Source organism: Chenopodium album, chromosome 24 (assembly GCF_948465745.1).
Source record: "Chenopodium album chromosome 24, dcCheAlbu1.1, whole genome shotgun sequence".
NCBI classification, from domain to species: domain Eukaryota; kingdom Viridiplantae; phylum Streptophyta; class Magnoliopsida; order Caryophyllales; family Amaranthaceae; genus Chenopodium; species Chenopodium album.
The window spans coordinates 34,217,067-34,233,842 of record NC_137857.1 but is presented as its reverse complement, the minus strand read 5'-3'; the positions used below and the strand labels follow the sequence as shown (position 1 = coordinate 34,233,842).

Below are 16,776 nucleotides of genomic sequence, written 5' to 3'. Positions count from 1 at the left end.
ACAGGGCTGAATTCCGACAACCCATAGTCCTTGCCAACGATGGAAAAGTTGCGAAGGAAACAATAAGTGAAGCTTTTAGGAAAACGGCAATTACAAAAGATTACTGCCGTCGTGCGAAGAGGTTTTTTAATCTTCCTGACGGCTATGAGTTGTCTCTTCCTCCATCTGGTGCTTCAGTATTGGATTGCCCAGCCGGGTCCGTGGCCGTTTATCTGAGACATCTAGACTTCGGTCTCCGTTTTCCCCTACACCCATTTGTAGCCAAAATTTTGAAGGCCTGGAACGTTTGCTTAGTTCAGCTAACCCCTCAAACTATTCGTGCCGTTATTGCCACAGTTTGGGTTATGCTTTATCGGAACTACCCTTTGACCCTTAATGTATTTCGGCGGCTAATTACCCTGAAGAGAGATGGACAGTCTGATGGGTGGTGGTCTTTGTACACTCAACCTCACAAATATACCGTCCATCCAAAACTTTCTAGCTGCAAAAACTGGAAGGACAAGTTTTTCTTCATGTCTGTTCCAGATGATTATCCCTTGAGAAGGACTTTTTTCAAGCCTCATCCTCATTTTGACTCAATCCCCGAGAGAGATCTCGGGAAACATGAAGAGAGGGCCGTCAACCATTTTGACGTTTCCGAATTCGACGAAGGTGACGGCAAAGTCCGTCTCATTCCTGCGGTGTGGGTGCCGAATGTGAGTTACATTCTGGGCAACGCGCCGCTATCACGCGTCGGTCTCTGTTGGACTGACCAGCATGGTATAACTTACTTTTCCTTTTACTCCTATGCACTCTCTTATTTCTATGACGAAGACGGCATAGCTTACATGTTACTTTCCTCGTCCTTTCTTTATTGTCATTTGTATCTCTCTCCTTTTTTTTTGCATTTTACCGATTTTTTTATTTCTTTTTCTAGGTACCGATAAGTTGGATAATAGGCTACTCGGCCTATCTGCTGACGGGACTAGGGTTATCAGGCGGTGTCCCAAAGCTTGCGATCCGTACGACACCCTTGCTACTGTTTGCGGTCGCGCTCCAGCCATCAGTGCTAAAAGAAGAGCTGAGATCATGGCCGATGAGAATGCTAAGAAAAGAAAACTTACACCTCTTGCCAATCGGCGGGGTGGGATCGTGATCTCAAGCCCTCGGCAACCTGAAGGGCGTGCCGAGAAGAGAAGGGATCAACCGGCGCCCGAGAAAAATAAAGAGCAGTCGGTTCCTGAGAAGACCCCGACTGCCAGCCAAGTTAAAAGCCCCGAGGCCATTGTGAAGAAGGTCATTCAGGGTATTGAGATTGAAGATCTCACCTCTGCCGAGTCTCCCCCTCAGCCTCAGGTTACAACCGTAATCGCTCCTATGACAGTTGGGTCGGACTCCAGCATTCCGGCCTTGACTTATCGATCCAATCAGTGGATCGAACGAGTGTCTGGACGGTTTCCAGAGGAGGTTTTAAGGGGGTTTTCTGTCCCTCCTGGCCATTCCGGCGACCGCTGGCAACCAGCCATGGATGTCGGCCGGAATGAATCCATGATAACCGACGACCCTATGCAAGGTGGGAATCTCGGTTACCGGCTGCTGAGTAACCTGACGCTGCCAATGGACAGACCCGCTGGTCCAATCGGCCCCCTTGCTGCGTCTCATATGCATAATTTGATGAAGGTTAGTGTATTACTTACGCGTATATACTTATCGTCTTTATCTCTTATTACTATTGGTATTTCTATATATATATTTCAAGTACTGATATCGGTTTTTTTTTTTTTTTTTTTTTGTATGTATCGTACAGGCCGTCATGTCTGGCACAGAATTGGTTGAGATGTACCGCTATTACCAGGAAAAACATCATCAAGCATCTGCCAACGAAAGCGCCATGCAGGAGGCCATCAAGAATGCTGAAAAGGCCCTCAGTGATCTGAGGAAGATAAAAGAAAATGACGACAAGGAGATGTCGGCCTTGAAGATCAAGGCTGAGAAAGTTGCTGGGTTAGAGTCGGAAGTGCAGAGTCTGAAGACTCAAATTGCCAAAAAAGATGAAGCCATCCAACGTCTTCCTTCCGTCGAGAAGAACCTCGAAGATGCCAAAACCAAAATTAAGAGCCTTGAAGAGAAGGTTCAAAAAATGGAGGCTGACAAACCTGGTATTCGTCAGCGTGCGGTTGGCCGTTATCTAGCGTCCGATGAGTTCTGCTCCAAACTCCAGGACCGTTTCGATGGGGGTTGGACTGCTGCTCAGAGGTGTATTGCCCACGCCGCCGGTTGGAAGAAGGATGATTGGGCAAAAGTTGAGAAGGCTTTCAGCGAGGAAGCCTATAAGATTCCTTCCGGCTTTGAGGCGCAGCAATTCTCCGAAGAAGACTTATATAACTTGGCGCCAGCTGCTGATGACGGCCCCAGCAACCCCAGTATTCTGGACTCCCCGGTGCCTGAAAACGGTCAATCTTGAAGGGGCGGGCAGTCATCACCGACATCTTCTTGTGGGTCTTGTATCATTGGGCCTTATCAGCTATAACTTTACTTGTTTTTTGTATGTATGGACATTTCTTTTGACAGTGCTGTTTTATCGGCATATACCCTTTTTTTGTGGTGATGCCTGTCGATTGTTATTTTTATCTATTATGTATTAACTGTGTATAAATTTGTACACTTTTCGCTATAACTGTATTGCTCTCTATCTGCTATTTTCTAACTTGTTTACAATTATTCCAGTATGATAACTGCATAATCTTGCAAATTAAGCATATATATAGAGAAGAACTTGTAAAAAATAAAACTTACTTGGTAGTTTGCTTGAAATCTGCCACTGAAAGCTCTCTAAAGAATGTCGGCCTCTGTAGATACCAGACTTCGAAACTTCATCCTTGGTGGACACTTTATCAAGACTGCATTTTAAAAGGTGCCGACATACTATGGATACCATTATTGTACTGAAAACTTTAAACATTTTTTGAAATTTTAAATATTCTTCAAATAACATATCATCATGCAAGCAACATACCATACAACCTCCAATAGCATATAATATATCCAAATAACATATCCAAATAACATATCATCATGCAAGCAACATAATATATCATTATGGTACTCCTTGCCCCCCTTAGTATACATAGTTCTTCTCGGAGCTATGTATACTGATTCGTAACCGGCTGTTGGTGGTTCAGATTATAACAACGGTCACCCACTGCTTTGATATTACAGTCAGTTAGGTACCCTCTCGGCGATCACATTCTGAGCTACGCCTCATGTCGGCATATACTCGAATTGATTTGGCCGGTATTTATACTTTGAACCAGCAACCTCATGAGTTAACGTATACAACTGATCAGGTTGTACAACTGTTAACTGCATGGAAGCGGTTTTGAGCTGTCCGTCCCATTTAACGATGTTTTGTTAAATGGAGGATGCCTATTGAAATGCACATTGTCTGAATACTTCTTCATTCATCACCGATATCTTTGTCCGATATCAGCTTCAAAAAGTGAGGTTTATTCTCTACACATAGTATTTTTTCAATACAGCTGAATTCCATACATTCTTTAGAGGAGTCCCATCCAAAGTTTCCAAGTAGAATGACCCTTGGACGATGATAGCTTTAATCCGATAAGGTCCTTCCCAGTTTGCAGTCAGTTTCCCGTCTTCATTTCCCTTACCGGTTGCGGCGGTTCTTCGTAGCACCAGATCCCCTATCTGTAACGGCCGATGGGATACCCTTCTATTATATGCCCTAGACATTCTTTCCTTGAATGCAGCTGACTTAACGGCTGCTTTTTCTCTTAGTTCTGGCAAGAAATCCAGTTGTTGTCGTAGGAGTAAATCATTTTGATCTTCACAGTAATGCTGAACTCTGAATGTCGGCAGTCCAACTTCTGCCGGTATGACTGCTTCTGTCCCAAAAACCAGGTTATATGGTGACTCTCCTGTGGCCTCTCTTATTGTTGTCCTATTTGCCCACAATATCTCCGGTATCAAATCTGCCCACAAACCCTTTGCATCTTCGATTTTCTTCTTTATGGCCGTTATGATCTGCTTGTTTGCTGCTTCTGCCTGGCCGTTTGATTGTGGATGGCATACTGCTGCATATGCAAACTTCACTTTATACATCATCAGAAGATCTTTGACTGGCTTGCAATCAAATTGAGTTCCATGATCAAAAACCATCGCCATCGGCAACCCAAACCTTGTAAAGATATTTTTCCATATAAACTTCTTCACTTCTGCTGCCGTGATCTTTGCTACCGGCTCTGCTTCTATCCACTTTGTGAAGTAGTCAATTCCTACTATCAGATATTTTCTGCCTCCTGTGGCTGATGGGAACGGCCCTACTATATCCATTCCCCACTGGGCAAATGGAACTGGGTTTAATATCGGCGTAAGGTCATTTGGGGGGAGGTTGATAACTGGGGCATACTTTTGGCACTTCTCACATTTTCTAACATAAGCCAAAGCATCGGCGTTCATTGTCGGCCAATAGTATCCCCTTCTCATAGCTTCTCTGGACAGGGCTCTTGCCCCAAGATGATTTCCACAACTTCCTTCATGCAATTCTTCCATTAACTTTACCGATTCAGATCCTGTTATGCATCTCTGTAACGGCAGTGAAAACCCTCTTTTATATAACTGGCCTTGATACATAACAAACCACACACTATCCTTCTGTAACTTCTTTAACTCCCCCTTGTCTGTCGGCCCTACACCATGAACAATGTATGCCAGTATTTTATCATACCACTGATCCCCTATCTCAACAGAACAGACAGTTGCCGGTATCTCATCTATGCTTCTCTGCCTGAGTATCTCAACCATTACTGTTCTCTCCAAGTCATTAAAACTTGAACTTGCCAATCTTGCCAGTGCGTCTGCTTGAGCATTTTTCAATCTGGGAACCAATTTAATCTCAAAGTATTGCAGCTGAGCCGCTAACTGCTTCATTTTCTCCAAATACTTCACCATTGCCGGCTCTCGAGTTTCATATTCCCCACTGAACTGGCTTGACACCAGCTGTGAGTCAGTTGTCAGAACTAGCCGTTTTGCCTCTGCCGCTATCGATAGCTGCATTCCAGCCACTGCAGCTTCGTACTCGGCCTCATTATTTGTTGCCTTGAACTTGAATTTCATGGCGTATTCAAATATTTTTCCGTCTGGGGCCGTTATCACAATTCCAGCGCCTGCCCCCGTTGCTGTGGCTGACCCATCAACGGATACCTGCCACGTCCCCAACTCTTCTTCTTCATCTGTGTATGTGGTTTCTACAATGAAATCTGATAGTGCTTGAGCCTTAATTGATGTTCTAGGCTTGTAACTTATCTCATACTCCGACAACTCTACTGCCCATGCAAGTAACCTTCCAGACGTATCCATTTTTCGCAATGATTTCTCCAAGGGATGGTTGGTGAGGACTTCTATCGGATGTGCGTCAAAGTAAGGTCTTAACTTCCTGGCCGCTATTAATACAGATAAAGCCATCTTCTCTATAACTGGATATCTTCGTTCTGCCGCATTCAGAACATGGCTGACAAAGTAAATCGGTTGTTGACGTCTCTTCCTTTCAACCAACAAAACGGCTGCTACCGTTTTTGGTGACGCCGAGATGTATAACTGCAATACTTCTCCCTTCTCAGGCCTGGCAATTGTGGGAAGAGATTTGAGATGATTCCTCACTACTTCCAAGGCATCACTTTGTTCTTTTCCCCACTCAAACGCCTTATTCTTTCTCAGCACCATAAAAAACGGAAGAGCCTTATCAGCTGATTTGCTGATGAATCTGGTTAACCCTGCCATCCTGCCCGTTAACCTCTGTATATCACGAATGGTTTGTGGTTGTTTCATTTGAAGCACTGCATTCACCTTATCTGGATTCGCATCTATCCCTCGTTCACTGACCATAAAGCCCAGAAACTTCCCTGATCTCACTCCAAAAACACACTTCTCCGGATTCAGCTTCATTTGATACTTTCTCAAGGTTTCAAATGTTTCCTTCAAATCGGCTACATGGTCTTCTGTGCTCTTGCTCTTAACTATCGTATCATCTACATATACCTCAACATTCCGCCCTTTCTGTTTCTCAAAAATCTTATCTACCAACTTCTGATAAGTTGCCCCAGCATTTTTCAGTCCGAACGGCATTGCCTTATAACAATACACACCTGCATCCGTTATGAAGGCCGTTTTATTCCTGTCGGCTCTATGCATGCTGACCTGATGATACCCTGAAAAAGCGTCTAGAAAACTAAGCATTGCATGACCGGAGGTTGAATCAACCAGTCTATCAATCCGAGGTAGCGGATAGCAATCTTTTGGGCAAGCTTTATTCAAGTCTGTAAAATCTACGCACATCCGCCATTTCCCTGTCGGCTTTCTCACCATAACTACATTTGCCAACCATTCTGGATACGTGCAGGGCTCTATAAACCCTGCCGCCAAGAGCTTATTCACCTCGGCCTGGATCGCCTCTATTTTCTCAGTCGAGAAGTTGCGCTTCTTCTGCCTTATCGGCCTGAATTTTCTGTCAACATTCAGCTTATGTTCCATTACCTCAGGATGTATTCCTGGCATCTCACTGGCCGAGAACGCAAAGACATCAGCGTTCTCGCGCAATAAACTTATCAGATTGCACCTAGTCTCCACATCCATATCAGCCCCAACTTTCACTGTTCTACTGGGGTTGCCTGGCTGTAACTCAACTTGGATGGTTTCTCCTCCTGGCAACGGCCTTGGTGTTTCTTCGGGCCTTGCATCGAAGTTTTTCATGGCCAGATCTTGCACTGTCGGCTCACTCTCCTTTGCTGGGTTACATGGAACTGCAGTACTTCCAACTGGGTTCTTCAACGCTGTTACATAACAGGCTTTTGACATAACCTGGCCTCCATACACCTTTTCCACGGCTCCCAGGTTTGACACATAGGCTATAGCCAAATGGTATGTTGATACCACAGCCTGCATGTCATGAATTATCGGTCTGCCGATAATTGCATTATAAGCCGACTTGACATCCACCACTAAAAATTCTGCCATCACATCCCTTGCTTGTGGCCCATCACCCATCCTTACAGGCAACACAATACTCCCCTCTGGCCTCACTGTCGACCCATTAAAACCAATTACGGGATATGATACCGGCTTCAAGTATTGTCTTCCGATATTCATCTCTTTAAAGGCTTGAATGAACAGGACATTTGCCGAGCTACCCCCATCTACTAGTACTCTTTTGACATCAGCACCATTTATCCTGGTTATCAGGACTAACGGATCGTCATGCGGGAATACTACACCTCGTGCATCCTCTTCTGTAAATACAACTTGCGGTATTGATGCCGGCCGAGGACGATTGTCTATATCTAGAGCACACACCAGATGTCGGTGCTCCGCCAAATGTTTCTTTGCTCCACTAATCGTTCCCCCATGAATCGGCCCGCCCGTTATCACATCTACTCTTCCAGTAGATAACGGCGGCATTCCCGTGTCCCCTTGTCGGACTATCCTCCCTTGAGTCCTTTCGGGCCTCGCTTCTATTTGTTGCCTCTCAGCTATTTGCGCTGGTTGTTGATTTCTACCAGTATTCAACCGATACTGTGCTAAGTGCCCTTTTCTAATCAACTCCTCAATATTATCCTTCAACTGAGTACATTCCTCTGTGTAATGTCCCACATCCCTATGAAACATACAATACTTCTTTACATCTCTAGACTTCGCCTTCATCGGAGTCGGCCTTGACCAATCTTCTCTATTCTGATTCACTGAGTAGATTGCGGCCCTTGGTGCATTCAGGGGAGTGTAGGTGCTGTATCTCATTGGGAGTCTTGTCGGCCTGGTATCTTGCCGACTTCCTCCTCCCCTTCCTGGGGCAGGAGCTCTTGACCTGTTTCCTCCAGATGAAGTCCCTTCATACTGACTTGGTCCCTTTCCAGCTGCCACATGTCTACTACTTGTTTTCATCAGCTCTTCACTTTTTATGTAATCATGGGCTTTACTGAACGCCGCTGCCAATGTCGGCAGGCTTTTTCTTGTTAGATATCTTTTGAAATCCGAATCAACCAACCCATTCATTAAAGCCATCACGGCTATCTCCTGTTGCAACCTCGGAATTGTGTTTGCCTCATTATTAAATCTCCTGATATAATCCCTCAAAGATTCATCCGGTTTCTGCTCTACAGCCATCAATTCTCCAGAAGTTCTCTGCCTTACACTATTACTGACATATTGCCCTACAAACATCTCAGTCAGTCTTTCAAAGCTGTCTACTGACCCAATTTCAAGGTTGTTGAACCAATCGGCTGCAGCCCCAATCAGAGTTGTCGGAAATACCTTGCACCAAACTGCATCCGAGTTTGTGTATAGCATCATGTGTCCCTCATAGGACGTTATGAATCTTGCTGGATCCCCTCTTCCATCATACCTACAAGTCGGCATTTTCACCTTCTCCATTGGTTGATCCAAGATGTGCTGGGCAAACGGGGATGCCCTTAACTGCACCACCGTGCGCACTGCTTGCCCTTCCACTTGCGAACTCCTTTGTTGCTGAGTTCTGGTGCTCATAGCACGGCTCGAGGATTGTTCATCCTGCCGTAATGTTGTATGCGTCCTTACCGGCGACTCATGTCGGGGCCTCCTTGACGGGTTCTCCAACTGATTATACTGTTCTTCTTGGTTTCGGTGCAATACTCCTCTTTCTGCCTGAGCAGCTTCTCTTTCAGCTCGTGCTGCCTCTGCTTCCTTCCTTTTCCTACTCATTGCACTCATCACCCTGGCAGCCGTTTCCAACTCATCCGGGGTGAATGCTGCCATAGGATCCTCTGCCTCCCCTCCTCCTGCTGGGGGAGTTATCGGCATATGGAACTGGTTATCCTCTAGGGTATGGGTTTCATCTACTATCTCCACCTGGGGTTGTCCTACTGGTGTTCCATTGTTTCCAGTCATGATTGTTGTTGTTATACACGTGTTTTATTTTTGTGTGAGGTTCTTAGGCGATAGAAGTGATCAACTGCTCCCCTCCTTCTAGCGCCAAACTGTTTCTGTCTGATCCCGACTCCACAGAGAACTTGGACTTGAGATCCTGATACTCCTATCGGCAAGCTGAGAACCTACACAATGAGAAGAAGTTAGCTAACCCCGGGGTGATCCGGGGATAACCACTCCGATGGTAAAGTCAGAAAGGTGTTTAAGAAAAAGAAAGTAAGAGAGAGAGAAAGTAGAGAGAGATTAGAGAGATAAAGAGTGTAATTAATGTCCTCATTAATGAGGTCTTACCTACTATTTATAATGGTTTATCTTGACAGGTGGCTCTCATCCATGCAGAGCCTTTTGTGCCAAGTGTCGAGCTTCTGTTGCCACGTGTTACATTTCGGTGGGCCGACATGTCTTCAATCTGTGACATATCAGCATATTCTCCATGATTACTAAAACCTGATCATGTTTTCATAAGATATCGGTCATGCCAGATATCATCCCATACAATCAACAATGTCAGAAATGGCTGAAAATTGGCGAGAATTATGGTCGGAAATTCTGAAGAGAATCCCAGCAAAAGAGTTAGTAAAATGCATTTGTGTCTGCAAAACATGGTATTCTCTCATTTTATCTCCTCAGTTCATAACTTCACACACAAAATTTCATCAAACCCATCTCAATTTCCTCCTTAGAAGCTTCACTAAAGCTTCCCTTACTGAAAATGGTGTTGAATCTTACCATTTTTCCTCTGATTCTGAAGAAATTTCTGGGGTTTTTAACAAGAGTTCTGTTCTTCCTTTTAAAACTGGGGTGGGTTTGAATTTTCGTGTTGTTGGGTGCGTTAATGGTATTGTTTTTCTTGCTGATACTCAATTTGGGAACAAATATACTTTCTATTTGTGGAATCCTTTGATTAAGAAGCATATTAAGTTACCAAAACCCAGAATTGTGTTTGATGTTGTTGGGCCTTATATGCATGTTTTTGGATTTGGGTATGATTCCAAAACTCAGGATTTGAAGGTTGTTAGGGTTTCTTACATTCAGCTTAGTTCTGGGTTAGATGAGATTCCTCCAAAAGCTGAGGTTTATAGTGCTAAATTGGGGGTTTGGAGGTGGGTTTTTGCTGATGATGTTACTACTTGCATTGCTGAGGATATCTGGTCTCAGTGTTTTCTGCAAGGGTGTGTTCATTGGGTTGGATTTGATAGGAAAGACGAGTCGGATTCATCGTTTAAGAATAATTGTCTGTTGGTGTTTGATGTTGAGGAAGAGAGGTTTAGGAAGATGGAATTGCCTTTGGCATTGCTTGAGGTCTGCCCTATTGTTCTCGAGGTTTCCGAGTTCAAGGGTTTGCTGTCAATGATTCAGTATAATAGGTATGGAGATGGTTTTGAGATGTGGATTCAGAAGGAGTATGATGTGATTGATTCCTGGAGTAAGGTTCTGAGAGTTGATTTCGAGGAGCCGAAATTGCTGAAGGTTCTAAGGTGGAAGCAGAATGGAGAGGTACTAGCACAAACCTTTGAAGGAGAGCTGGTGTCTTATGATCCTGGCACCAAAAACATGGTAACTATTCGCTATGATGGCATGTTTGCTGCCTTTTATGCTTGTACATTCACAGAGAGCCTGGTTTTCCTGGAAAAAGATTGTGAGGGCAAGAGGTATGAACAATTTTAATTTCATTGTGTGAATAAATTAATTAATTTTTCTATGCTATTGAGTAAGAAATTAAGCCTTAGTTACCTATGCTTTCTTATGATTGAGTGGCCAATGTGGTCTTAGTGAACCTGATTTAATTGTTCGTATATTTTCCTATATTCCTAATGCTTATGCTAAAGATATCTCTATTATCATTAACTTCATGTCTTTCATGGCTCTTCACGTAGCCTTGCTTCATTGGTTGGTCTCAATTGAGTTGGTTGTTTCTTAATTACTTGATTCCTAATGCAGAAACTAATCATAAGTTAAAGATATTGAGTCTGAAGTATTTGACTGATGATAGTTTTCTATGATTGGAACTTTTCATGTCGAAAAGAAATGTTCAGCTGATATAAGAGCTATTAACCTGTTTCACTATGTCATTTGTGAAGGAATGGATGAAAATATGATTTAGTCTCTTGTACGATTTTATGTTGCGTTATGAGGAATGTTAATTGTGGTTACAGGACTGTGCGTTTGGAGGAAGATGGTACTGTGTGCAATGAAGATGAGAATATTTCATCTCTAGATACTATCAGAGTGTAAGATACCTCTATCATCTACACAAATTTCCTTAAGGATTGTCCTAAATTGTTTCCTTTTCTTGTAGAAAGGTAGTACTTGGGATGTTTGACAGTCTTGTTCTACATTAGTCAATGCATTACATTCATATTGGTGTCTGACTTTTTATTTCTGTGAATTTGGAAGAAAAACACAGCTTATTATGTTCACCAACCTGACTAGCGTGCATGTTAAGTGTCATAATGTATAACATATATGATTAAAACCTTAAATTCACCTTACTAATTTGCTTCAGTCCGAGCATGTACCTATTCCTTGGTTGCACACACATTGTAGGATAAGACAAGTGTATAGTATAAGACATGTTCAAGGTTACCTCTGGCCTTACAACTGAGAATCTGGATTATATTGTAAACTCAATGACAATCAGAAAGTCACTCTAACCCGAGTAACCCCTAAATTGTATATAAGGCACCCCAAGACACAAAATCTTAACCTATATATACCTTTGGTCTACCGTACCCTAGAAGTGCTGTAAGCATACTTTTCAAATCATCTGTTGATTTTAATGCGTTTGTCACCTGATGCTCTTTGACTGATACTAATTTTGTTGTGGTTCTTTGTAGACGCATGGGAAAGGCTTTTGTAATGTGCAATCAAATGATAAAGTTTCGTCGTGAATTCTAGATATGCTTTCAGGTTTGTGATGCTAAATTACTATTTCTACCAAGTGTATTGATTCAGAATTGAAAGCTGAAACATCTTAATGATATCTTTTTCTATTATTATTTTTTATCATAATGAAGATTCTTCTAACATTGCATTTGTCGGATAGTAGACAGCTAAGTGACAACTAAACTATGTGAATTAAGCTTTGTGCGTGCCTAGATAACTTCATGTTCATGTGTCTAATCCAAGTGAATATAGTAGCTCATGGTTGACAACGTGACATCTTTTTTTCCATGGAACATTAATCCTTTATCTCTACATTAGAAACCAAGTACTCTGTACTCTCTTTCAGATCCAGGAAATAACTCTCAGAAATCTTTTTTCCTTTTGGAAGATAGGGGAGCGAAGCAATCAACCTATTAATATTGGAAGACCCAAAGGATTTTTCCAATGTATCATTTCTGGGTCCAATGGAATTCATAGGTATAGGAAGAAATATAGATTTTTTTTCTTTTGACCATATATCGATTGACCACTACTACCACAAAGAGTCACAAAGCCAACTTTGTCGATTGTGTAATTAATATTTGCATTTTATAACACATGTATGCTGGAAAATATGTTATGTGAGATTCCTGTGGAAATCTGTTATTTGATATTCCTGTGGAAATCTGTTATGTGAGATGGATTTTACAGCATAAAGTCTGTGAATGATCATTGTGTGTGTCGATTGTGTATAATATTTGCATATTATAACACATGTATGCTTAATCATGAATGAACATTATTCAGCTTATGAAAATCTGTTATGTGAGATTCCTGTGGAAATCTGTTATGTGAGATGGATTTTACAGCATAAAGTCTTTGAATGATCATTGTGTGTTGTTTATGTAGTGTTAATTCCTCTGTTATGCTAATGTTTGATTTGCCTATTTTGTTTCAATTCCATGCTATATGCAGCTTGCATGTTGGTGTGATATTGCGCGTTGGACCTTTTTTTCCTGATGAGGCTTGTGAAGTGGTTGCTTCGGCTTGTGGAGTGGTTATTAGTTTGACTCGTAAACGAATTATGCTTAGTAAGATGGTAATTAGACATGGGAATGTTATTGTTTAGTTATTAGTTTTGTGACTAATTATCTACTTAGTACTTACTCGGTTACTCCGTAGTAGCCTGGCATGTTTAGTACTAACTTGAAATTGAGCTTGCTTTGTTACTAATCAGAAAATGCTTTGTCGCTAATTCTTGACTCTAAGAAAAAGAAAGTGGGACTGAACCCATCATATTAACTATCAAGCTCATCTATATTCATAATTTCTTAAAGGAAAATTTCACATTTGCTACCAGGGAAAGCACCCTATTTCACATTTGCTACCCCTTTAATTTTTTATTTTATACTACTACCACCTAAATCAGAGTTTTTTAAAAATCAAAGAGTCAAAACGATGTTGTTGCTGCTGCATACTACTCCGTAGTATCTGCATTTTGGCCTAATAGAAAGAGCTCTAATGGGCAACGTTGTTTTTTAATATTAATATATAGAGTAGTATTCTTTTGATTTTTTTTTTTTTGATTTTTTTATTATTTTTTTAACTACAAGGTGATTAATATATTAATGATCAAAGTTGTGCATTGACAAACATGTATAAAATTCAAACTTTTGTGTTGTTATTAAATATAGTATTTTATTGAATGTTGGTGTAGTGGTGATTAGGACTATATTTGGTAGGGAGGATCCGTGTTCGATCCCGTGCAATACAATTGGGAGGGGACTGAAACCTAATCACCCAGAACTGATCCCAAATCCGGATTAGCCCAAAGGGTGAACCGGGTGTAACGACACCAAGAAAATAATTAATAGAAGAGGAGAAGCCAGGGGTACAAACATAATTTCCAAAGTCTTACATGGTGAATTTGTGATTAATCAGAGGGGAGGGAGGGTGGGCAACCCAGGCCAAAATGGCAAAATCCCTATCATTTTTGCTTAAAATTCTCATTTGGGTTGTAAAGTTTGTGTATTGATATCAGTTTGAACTCTGAAGTATGTGATTACTAACTTGCTTTAAATTTTCCATGGTATGTAAACATTATGCTATACAGTAGCTGCAACAAAAACACTTGCTGGTCTAGTTAGTGGGTTAATATCTCCTTGCATTCGAGAGGCATATGCTCCGTACACTTTTGAAGTACTAGAAGCGAAATTGAATCAGTTGAAGGAGAAGCTAGAAACAGGCAAAGATAAGCTAGATACATTCGAACGACAAGTAAATGGGATTGCAATCCCCAATAATGACGCGATAAAATGGAAGAAAGAAGCAAATGACACCCTCAAAGTCGTAGAAGAAAAGATTAAACAGCTAGAAAACAACATAGAAGCCACATGTACGAGTGGCTGCTTGCCTAACTGCTGTCGCAGGCGTGCTGCAAGAAAATCAATTCAACAAGAAATTGAGAAGGTTGATAAGTTGATAGAAAGACATAAGCCTGTGGTGAAAGGATATAAGTGGTCTCATAGCGATATTGTGTTGAAGACGAGAGGCGATGATGTACAAAAGGTATGGGAGTGCATCAGCCAGAGGAATGATGTCAAAGTCGTCTGCATACATGGAATCGCCGGTGTTGGCAAGACTGCTGTTGCACAAGCTGTTTGTAACAAGGCTATGACCGATGACCACGAAACGTTTGCTTATGTTATATGGGTGGAAGCTGACTACGGAATTGAACTCAAGGCTTTCCAAGAGAAGATTATGAAGAGTCTTAACATTGACATCATTGCTACTGATGATAATAGAGACAGGGCTACAAAGATTCGTGATGAGTTTGTTCGAAGGCAGAAGTGTTTAGTATTTATTGATTTCTTATGGGAGAATTTCACCCTTCGCGATATTGGAATTCCAGAGGAAGACGGAGTTGTTTGCAAGGTTGTATTGATTTCCAGGTCACAACTTACATGTAATAAGATTGCTAAAGACGAATATTTTGAAATAAAACCTCTCTCTGATGGATGGGAATTTTTCGAGAGTAATCTTGGCCGTCCCCTTCCTAATTTAAAAGGCGAGGCAGTGGATCTGATGAAGAAAGCAGTAGAAAACTGTCAGGGATTGCCATCAGAAATCATGATGTTGGCATATCATATGAGAGGAATACATTGTCAGAGCTTGAGTGAGATTTCTTCTATACTCGCGCTCAAGGAAATGTTGAGTAGCCGAACTAAGCCTGCATCTTCAGCTGACACACAGTTTAAGAGATTGGAATACAGCTACAGGAAGCTAGAAAATACTACCTATAAAAATTGCTTTCTGTATTGTGCCTTGTATCCAAAAGGTTGTCCTATCGACGTAGAACAGTTGATAGACAATTGGATATGGGAAGGTTTGCTAGATGTGTATATTGTATCACTGCAAGAGAAGAGAAAGAAAGGGAGGAATATACTGACATTACTCAAAACTGCGCGTCTTCTAGAGAAAGCAGACTCCAATGGCACCAGAGAGACAGTCAAGATGCTTAGCTCATTACACGATATGGCAGTGAATTTGATACAAGGATCAGGGGTGCTAATCGATTCAGGGAACGATCTCACAGACTTTCCATTAATCGATGATCCGAATGGTGAGATACTAAGAGCTTCTTTCATGTACAATAAACTAGGAGTACTTAAAAATCAACCCAATTGTCCAAAATTGTCCACATTGCTACTCCAGAATAACCCACTTGATCTATTTTCAGATTACTTTTTCATTGGAACCCCAAATCTCAAAATACTAGATTTATCTTGCACCAATATTTATAACCTCCCATCATCATTTTGTAGCCTGAGATTCCTTCAAGTGCTTCATTTACGCCACTGCCTCAACTTGAGATCCCTACCTTGCTTGTCCAACCTCGAAGAACTGATTGTACTAGACCTTTTCGGAACACCTCTAGAAGAATTACCATTAGGAATGGAAAATTTGAAAAAGCTTAGGCGTCTAGATCTTTCCCACTCCAAACTGACCAAACTCCAAGCTGGATTAGTGAGTGCATTAGAAAGTTTGCAAGAATTGCTTCTCATGATGAATGATGCTGAGGCTTATAGTTGGAAATCGAAACAAACAAGGTCAAACTCAAGGGAAGCTTATGTTGAGGAGCTTGCTTATATAAATGACTTGAGGATTCTACAACTCAATTTCTTTAACAAAGAGGTGTTCAGTGAATACATGAAAGCTATTCCTGGAACAAGGCCACGCCCACGTGCACCTCGTTTTAAGTTCTGTGTTGGTGGATTCAACATTAATGGGGCCTTAGGTGAAAACAGTATAGCATTCATTGACGGCTACCCTGTTGGTCAGCAACTTCCAGAAGGAACCTTGGAGCTATACCTGAGTGCATGCAGATCTGGCAGCTTAAGTCCCAGCAACACACTCGAGAAAACAGGCATCGACTTTCAGAACTTGAAGGTCCTGAATCTGTTTAATTGCAGTGGCTTGAACTATCTTTTCTCTATAGAGATGATGCAGTGTCTCCGAAGCCTTGAAAAGATACTTTATAAGCTTACTGTAACTCTGTAAGTCTGTAATACTGTTTTTTTTGTTATCAGTTTACTGAAAGAGGAATTTGAGCATGTTTATAAAGTACTAAATCTACCTGTATTACACTCAATTATGTTTTATAGTGTAAGGCTATCATAACTAGCAACTTTAAGCAACAATTTATAGAAATCATCATCTAAAATTAGTAAATTACCTTGCATTTTTCTTCCTGGGTGCTTTGTATACTATTCAGCTTTCTCCCATCTAGCCGGTGGATGGTTCTTGCATCATCTATTAGATCAAAGACCTTCCTACCTCTTGCAAAAGTCCCGTTACTGTCATTCTATAATCCACTACGATACATTGTAGGTTGGATCAATCTGACGATAAATGAGAGGGTCTGAGGGTGTTATAGTTATATATAATTATATATACCTT

The 16,776-nt window shown here is 41.5% G+C and overlaps 2 protein-coding genes across 2 annotated transcripts; both read left to right on the top strand.

The window, feature by feature from the left end:
• The first annotated feature begins 9,456 nt into the window (after positions 1–9,456).
• LOC145610905 (F-box/kelch-repeat protein At3g23880-like) lies at positions 9,457–13,572 on the top strand. The gene is made up of 4 exons (XM_081666167.1): positions 9,457–10,604; positions 11,109–11,183; positions 11,790–11,862; positions 12,793–13,572. The coding sequence occupies exons 1-3, from the start codon at positions 9,457–9,459 to the stop codon at positions 11,848–11,850; spliced, it is 1,284 nt and encodes a 427-aa protein (XP_081522293.1). The 3' UTR covers positions 11,851–11,862; positions 12,793–13,572.
• On the top strand, positions 12,610–16,494 carry LOC145610904 (putative disease resistance protein At1g61300). Its single transcript, XM_081666166.1, has 3 exons — positions 12,610–12,668; positions 12,793–12,908; positions 13,931–16,494. The coding sequence occupies exons 1-3, from the start codon at positions 12,610–12,612 to the stop codon at positions 16,375–16,377; spliced, it is 2,622 nt and encodes an 873-aa protein (XP_081522292.1). The 3' UTR covers positions 16,378–16,494.
• Positions 16,495–16,776: the final 282 nt, after the last annotated feature.

What these genes read in the sequence shown, in the direction of transcription:
- LOC145610905 (XM_081666167.1), top strand. Translation starts at nt 9,457, where the DNA reads ATGTCAGAAATGGCTGAAAATTGGCGAGAATTATGGTCGGAAATTCTG. An exon ending in AAAGATTGTGAGGGCAAGAG is followed by an intron (nt 10,605 to 11,108) that starts GTATGAACAATT and finishes TTGTGGTTACAG; the next exon opens with GACTGTGCGTTTGGAGGAAG. An exon ending in TCTCTAGATACTATCAGAGT is followed by an intron (nt 11,184 to 11,789) that starts GTAAGATACCTC and finishes GGTTCTTTGTAG; the next exon opens with ACGCATGGGAAAGGCTTTTG.
- LOC145610904 (XM_081666166.1), top strand. Translation starts at nt 12,610, where the DNA reads ATGAACATTATTCAGCTTATGAAAATCTGTTATGTGAGATTCCTGTGG. An exon ending in TTCCTGTGGAAATCTGTTAT is followed by an intron (nt 12,669 to 12,792) that starts GTGAGATGGATT and finishes TGCTATATGCAG; the next exon opens with CTTGCATGTTGGTGTGATAT. An exon ending in TCGTAAACGAATTATGCTTA is followed by an intron (nt 12,909 to 13,930) that starts GTAAGATGGTAA and finishes TATGCTATACAG; the next exon opens with TAGCTGCAACAAAAACACTT.